Source organism: Fusarium keratoplasticum, chromosome 3 (genome assembly GCF_025433545.1).
Source record: "Fusarium keratoplasticum isolate Fu6.1 chromosome 3, whole genome shotgun sequence".
NCBI classification, from domain to species: domain Eukaryota; kingdom Fungi; phylum Ascomycota; class Sordariomycetes; order Hypocreales; family Nectriaceae; genus Fusarium; species Fusarium keratoplasticum.
In genome coordinates, this window is record NC_070531.1 from 2,915,192 (window position 1) to 2,922,658 (window position 7,467).

General features: G+C 54.4%; 1 protein-coding gene across 1 annotated transcript; it reads left to right on the forward strand.

The window, feature by feature from the left end:
• Positions 1-1,932: 1,932 nt before the first annotated feature.
• NCS57_00425500 (uncharacterized protein) lies at positions 1,933-4,108 on the forward strand (the record flags this gene model as incomplete). The annotated part of the gene is made up of 2 exons (XM_053054223.1): positions 1,933-2,573; positions 2,647-4,108. 2 exons carry the CDS (start codon positions 1,933-1,935, stop codon positions 4,106-4,108), a joined length of 2,103 nt encoding a protein of 700 aa, XP_052916383.1.
• Positions 4,109-7,467: the final 3,359 nt, after the last annotated feature.

The following is a 7,467-nucleotide window of genomic DNA, read 5'->3' on the forward strand; positions in this document are numbered from 1 at the left end:
AGAGTCTCCCAATCATTGGATGTCCATTCGGCACTACCCTTCCCTCCCCCTAGTCCAAGCCTGGCCCGCCTGACCTCGCCTGACTACCGGGGACGGCTTTGTATGAAGGAAGAGGAGGGAGGAGTCCACTGCCGTGGGACGATGTTGACGATGGACTCGAAAAGAGCTGAAGGAGAGACAAATGTCCAAACAGAGATACCCGATCATCGAGTGTACCCCTTGGCTGCAATGGCAGATTCCCGAGGCAACATCAACAAGGGATGACGTTGGGAAAAGGGAGACAGAGTGAATGGCTTCTCCTTGCCTTATTTGCTCCTATCCCCGAGAACTCACATATCCATCGGACAAGCTCCCATCGACTTCTATTTGACGATGGATGATCCCTTGCCCTGTTCCTTGACCCCCTTGTCCCCACCACCATTGGGGCACCGCCTTTTTCGCGAGAGTCTGAGAAGAGCTTGCAGCGACAAGAGACTGACTGACAGGAAGAAGAAAACACACAAGAGTGCCAAAAGGCAGGACCCTTGTCAAGCCTCCTTGTCCTCTCTGGTAAAATCGTCCCTCTCCTCATCCTCGTCCCCCCCACCCATGTCTTTGCCGCCGCCCTTGGAGGGGGGGTTCCCCTTGTAAGCCAGACCCTGGTCCGGCCGCAACGCAAACCAAACCAAAAAACCCTGGCCAAGCGGTTGCGGACCCGCCCTTGGGATCGTGAGCTGATTGAACGACGGGGTGGATGATTGCTTCTTTGCTAGCTTCTGCGTGATGCCGATTGTCAGTTTGTTGGTGGACACCTCACCGCAGCGTCCGTTCCGGGTGATATACTTGAGCGATGACGAGAATGAGGAAGAGAGAGATGGCATCGGACCGCCGAGGATGCCCTGTCCTGCCCAGCATGTGTGTAAGTTGACCCGTTCCTGGATGGCGGTAAGATATTACGAACGGATACTCGGGTCAGTAGACAGACAAACAGCCAGCCTTATAATAATAACCTTGTTGTTCCTCTTGTGACACTCTTGCCCATCTGTCCTGTCTCTTCTGGTCTGGCTCTTCCACTCTTTCGGAGCAGATATCCCAGCGTGACCACGGCCAAGTGGAGGTGCTGATAATTATTAAGGAAACACATCCCGGCATCTTTTTTCCCCTTCTCCTCCCTCTTTGAACCTGACCTCGCCTGTCAAAGAAGCCTCCTGCATTTTTTGTAGCAAGGCCCGGATCCCTGTGCCTTGTCTGTCAGCGGGACGACTCCATTTTCGATCCCTCCCTTCTTCACTCTCCGAGGTCCGTCTTGTTAGTGGTTGGGCTCCATACACAACTATCTGGCTCACCTTTGCGCCGACCACTCTCTTCGTTTATTACCAGATTATTTGCTATTCTATTACCGCCTTTACATCCATTCAGTACACGCATACATCTTGTTGGTATCTCATCTGCCACGTTCCAAACTGGACCCAATTCTCCTCACCACTGGCATCGAATCGCGAACGCAAACTTGATTCTGGGCCCTGCAACTGCGACTCCAACTGCACACCCCATTCACCCACTCGCTGAGACCTGATTCAAAAAGACTCGAGGTGTCAGACACTGTCAATTCCGCCCGCTCTTCCGAGATAAATGCGCTATTCGCCAACGGGCGCCCCAAGAGAGAAAGGATCCGTCCGTCCTTGACCTTGACCTTGTCCCCAACCTGCGTCCGCGTCCGTCCATCGAGTCGCGCTGCCGAGCCGCCCTCCGCTGTCATCCGTACCTACCTACCTACCTTAGATATCACCCCACGCACGCCCTCAACACCACCATTTTTTTCTCTTTTAACCAATCTCTTGATTTTCCTCTCAATCATGCACTGAAGGAGGCCAAGAAAACACAGACTCTTGAACCCGACTCGCGCCTTCATCCTCCCCCCAATCTCCCCTGGCAGAGTCGCCTTTACCAGCCATGGCAGCTGCGGTGCTTCGCCAGGGCCCTATCATCGCCGTCGACATGCCCGCCAACTCTAACACCACCACGACGCCTCTAACCACCACCAGCGTCAGCGCCGGCGTCAAAACCGGCTCCGACCCCGAACACGACGCCACACCCCCCGAGCTTAGCGATATCGACTACTTCCTTACCGTTCTCCAGTTGCCCTCTGGCCGAACCGAGGGCCAGATAGAGGACGACCTCGTCTCCAAGGCCAGCGCCCTGGGTATCTCGACTGCTGCCATCGCCGATAAGCGCATCACCTCGAGCGTCGAGTCAGCCTCTACCGTCTACAACGCCCGCACGTTTTCCATGCTATCTGGTGGATCTACGAGCACAGCTCTCACTACGCATTCCTCCCTCTTTGGCCCTCCTACACCGGACCTCTCAAGCGCCAGGCAGTCCAAGGATTTGAGCTTTGCTCAGTACGACCGTTACTTGTCCATTATCGATCCTCACCACAACCATCCCAAGTTTCTCAAGGAGCCGCCACCTCCGGATCCGACCACCCAGAGCATCTTTAGTGGCAAGACCAACAAGCGAAGTCTTTTCAGCGTCAAATCGGGATTCAAGCTGCGATGGAGGAAAAAGACTCCCCAGCCTCTCGAGGTCCTCATGTGAGTACTTCCCCGGATCCCGACCTGGATCGTCTCACAAGAAAACCATAGTGTGCTGACCGGCTTCTTATAGGACCTGTGTGTGCTGCCATGCCGACTTCAAGAGCTCAAGCTCATTACACAGCATCGCCTGCGGCCACACATACTGCGCCGACTGCCTTAGATCGCTTATTCACGCCGCCATGGCTGACGAGTCCAGCATGCCTCCACGGTGCTGTGCTCAGCCGCTGCCGGGCTCCGTTATCAAGGACCTGCTGAGCCGGGACGCTCAGCAGGAGTTCCTCAAGTCCATTATTCAGTACAGCACCCCCTGGCAGGCGAGGATATTCTGCCCCAATCCCTCATGCGGCGAATTCATCCCACCGCACTACAAGCTGGACCCGAAATACCCCTTCAATGTTACCTGCCGCAAGTGCAACACCCGGGCATGCCTCATGTGCAAGCGCAACGCCCACCCGACCGGAAAGGACTGCCCAGAGGATTGGGAGCTGGATCAGGTCTTGAAGATGGGTGACAAGGCCGGCTGGAGGCGGTGTTACAAGTGTCGGAATCTGGTCGAGCTCGTCGAGGGTTGCACCCACATGACTTGTCGGTGCAAGGCCCAGTTCTGCTACATCTGTGGTGGCGTGTGGGACGCCAATATTGGGTGCCCTAACTACTGCAATGGCGAGGAAGAGATGGAACGGAGGAGGCGGGAGGAGCAGGTCCAGCTCGCCGAGTATGAGGCAGAGAAGCTTGTGCAAGAAGCCGCAGCCGCGGCGGCGTCAGCTGAACGGCTCGAAGCCGAGGAGCGAACACGAAACAAGGACGACTTTTCCAACCTGGCCGAAATGCAGCAGCACGAAATGGAGCGGTTCCTTGAGTTTGCCGAGCAAGGCAGGGAACACATGAGGGCCCGATATGCGGAGCAGAAACAGGCCATGGTGGAACGACATGCCGATCAGGAAGAAAAGATGAAGGAGAAGCACGCCAGGGCAGTCAGCCACCTCGAGGATCGACAAGTGGCTGCCGAGATGGACCTCCGATCTACTCTGGAGGCGAGTGAGCGAAGTGTCAAGATCCGACTCAAGCACATGGAGGCTTACTGCGATGGTCTCGGTCGTGGTGTTGACCCCAGCTCAAGCTCGACCTCCCTCCCCCATCGCGTGGTGACGGAGAGGGACCTCCGTGAACTGGGCCAGCAGTACAACATCCGGGACGGCATGGAGAGGTCGCACCAGGCCAAGATCAATGTCATGCGGGACCGACAGGCCAAACGCATGGAGGAGCTCATCGACCGCCAGGAGATCGAGCATGAAAAGTTTCTTGACCGATGCCGCGACGAGCTTGAGGGCCTCGCTGTCCAAGCTGCCCACGACGAAGAGACATTTGCCGGCACGTTTGCCGCTAGAAAGGCCAAGTTGGTCCGCCGGTGGGAGCTCGCCATTGAGATTCTTCGCAAAGAACTCGAGGCCCACGATGGCGTCAAGTATGCCCCGATTCCCACACCGATGTGGCCCGAGGACAAGACGGCAGAGTCTCCTTCGATAGAGTAAGGATGTCATTGCCTTGGGTATTATCAATGAGCGATACCGTGCAACGAAGAGCACAAGTGGACAACGCATTTCAGCAACGGCCTTGACGAGCACCTGAATTTTCTACTATCTTATACTATCTATTTTCCCTTGGGATATTTACGACCACCCCGATTTCTTTTCTTTTTCGACCTTTTTCTTGTTTATACGACTTTTTAACTTTGTACGGCATGATACCAGGCCAACCAGCCATGGGAAGCGGGCAGCTCTTGAGCATGTTCCGCCGGTTTATTTGGAGTTGAACGCATTTTCAAGCATCAGCATAGCATTGTCGTCTATTTCCTTTTTCCTATACACTGCGGACCTGTTTCCAGGCCACGAAAAGAGCGACAGACAGTCGGGTGAGACGTTATCACGACCTCACTCTGACATGTTAATCGACGTTGGAGAGGGAGCGTGTCCATTTTTTCTCTGTTTGTGATTTACCTAGTTCATACCCCCAGACGTTGGTCGTGCTGCGTCATGATAGATTGGAGATCTCCAGATCATAGAAAGATGAGAGGGTTATTGACATTTGCGAGTTTGTACTCGACACTGGCTTGGTGTGTAATGATCTGGATGTTGTGAGACTTGTATGGATAGATGACGGATGGAGGAGTGCATGGCATGGCTGAGCATGATGATGCCTTAGGATTGATAGAAGAGAAGTGAAGTGAAGTGAATTGACGAACCAGATGACCAAAGCGTCTAATCTGTATGCATGTCTCCGAAATTATGGTTCCCGAGTGAGACACTTGTTGAGTGAGGGCATGATCCTTGAACTGTTGATAATAGATGAAGGCTGGGGTTCCTTGGATCTAGCTCAGGCTCACCGTGCCCATCGCAATTTGTTTGCCTCCGAGGTTGTTGACCAAAACTCTATTCAACCTCGTCTCTCCTCGGCATCCTACATTAGAAGCACGGCTTCCTGCTCACAATCATGCCGGTAGATGTCGAATCTCCGAAAAGGAAAAAAAAGGCAACCGCATCAAGCGAATGGTGTTGCAGTGCTACGTGGAATAGAGTTGCAATGACCGACGAGACACACATACATACGCGCGCACATACACACGATCCTTGCTTACAAGGTCTGGGGGAGTTCGCTCTGTTTGTTTTGGGGGGACGGAGTTGATGAGCAAACACGGGAATAGGGCGCGTGTCTCGGAGAATACAGATGGAGATACTGATACTGTACGGAATCGAACTTTTCTGTGTCAGGCAGGTGAGGTAGTGGTAGTCTGCAGTAACCCGTGTAATTGTTACTCGTGTTGAATGTGGCATCATGCTTGCCCCCCCCTTTAGAACGCAGAACCTGTCAAAAGGAGAAACCAGCGCCGCACTTTCAGGCATCAAGAACGGTGTTTTTTTTCTTGTCTCTGCCCGTTTGGCGGATCGACAGGGACGCAGAGGCTAATTGTCTACAGGTGTGGCTGCAAATGTCCCAGGGATACCTCGGCACCTTTTTACTCGTCGATGCTTTCTCGTTTGAGAGTAAGAAAACGAACAGTCTTTATTTCCCGTTACATGCTCTTGTTCTAGAACACGAAACGTGGCCGGGATATGAAACACGAGGACTTTCGAGTCTCGTCTTTTGTCGGCGACTCGGGCCGTGTTGGTTTGTTGCTGCTGCTGGCTAAAAATAGGAGGGAGAACCATCCAACGACAACGATAGTTGATGGGATGACGGGAGGATACTTGGAGGGATTCAAGGCGCCCAAGTCTCAGATGTGATGGCTTGCTTGCTTGCCTGTGGGTGTAACCAAGCAGCAGGTCTCTCGATATAGCATAGCATGGCTGCAGATGCCCGCAGACGCAGACGTGCAGGGCTGTTTCTTGCGCCAGAGACTGGACCCGAGATCCATCCATCTTCTAGAGTGTAGACGGGGACTCCTCATGTTGGTTGCCGTGAGGAGGAATGAGGCCTCGGTGAATCGGGCACACTGTTCTGTGTCTGTCCGCGTCCGTGACTCAGACGGGGCGGCAAAGCATGATATATGGATGGCTTCACGTTTTGGATTACTGCGGGCAGCCGTGGTGGCTTTTGATGCTGTCCAACTCGCTGCCAAACACGTTGCCAAAGAGTGGAGAGGTGCGCAGTACGTAATCCAGAGGGGGAAGGGCCCATGGCCAACGCTTCCCTGTCTAGGTTCCAAGGAGGATGGTGACAATGGGTGTCGAGAGGACGCTGAGATACAATCCTGGCTTATGAGTTGTTGGAGTCGTTGCTGACATTCATGGCATTTACACAATCAAGTGAAGCTTAGCTGGTCGAACCCCGTCAGCCACCTTTGAATCCATTGGACATGTCGAAAAAGGCTGCTGCGAGAAAGACGAATGCCCCTGAAGTCCAAGCCCAAGCCCAAGCCCAAGCCCCCCCAGGGGACCCTCCTTATCCAAAACGCCCATGGCCGCCCGCAGATGGCGCCCGGATGGGGACCCCTAGCCCGCTAAAGAGACTTGAAAGTTACCGCGTCACACATCCCATTCTCAGCCACACAAAACAAGTCAGCCCAATTTCACCAGGGCCAAGGCCAAGGCCAAGGCAAGGCCCCCATGGATCCCATCCTCCCTCACTCCACCTACCGATCTCCATATTCCCCATCATCCAATCCATCTCTGTCTGTTCGAGAATTACTTCGTTTCCCTTCTACTGACTGCCCTGGGAGTTTGCGTTGCCATTTTCCTGCGTTTGCGTGCGTGTATTGCGGGCGCTCGTTACTTGGGCATCGTCTCTTCCCTTCATCTATCCCTCCCCTGTCTCGCTCGTCTTCCCTTAATAGAAAGTGTTTCGCTGCTCTCGTCTTCTCTTGAATCTCCGTCTCCGTCTACCGCTTCTTCCGACGCATCGGCCCAGTTGCTAGCAGCACCCCGCCGCTAGGTGCGCTCCAGCTGCAGATTGCGAAGCTCTGAGGTGCCCCCATCAGATCACCACCACCTCCCACCAACAGCTTTTCTTGGCACCTACAACCACCATCGTCAACCCATCATCGTCGCCATCATCATCGCCGATTCGGAAAAATAGTTCGATTTTGCCCAAGTGCCGAACCTACCTTTTCGTTCGCTACCCTCCCGTCGCCGTTGTTACCGGCCCGTCGTCGTCGACGCCGTTTATCCACCGAGACCTGTCTCTCCCTCTTGTCTTGCGGCGACGAGCCACGTCCTGCCCAATCGTTTGCTCCACGACCTCGTCCTCAACCTTAGTCTAGCTTGGGGAATGTGAGCGGACCACCTCGACGACCCCGACACACACAAATCCACTCCAGAGACGACCCTCGCTACATACAGCCCCGCGAGACGAGACACCTGCGCCGTGCTCGCTCGCTCCCTTGGTCGTCGTCGCC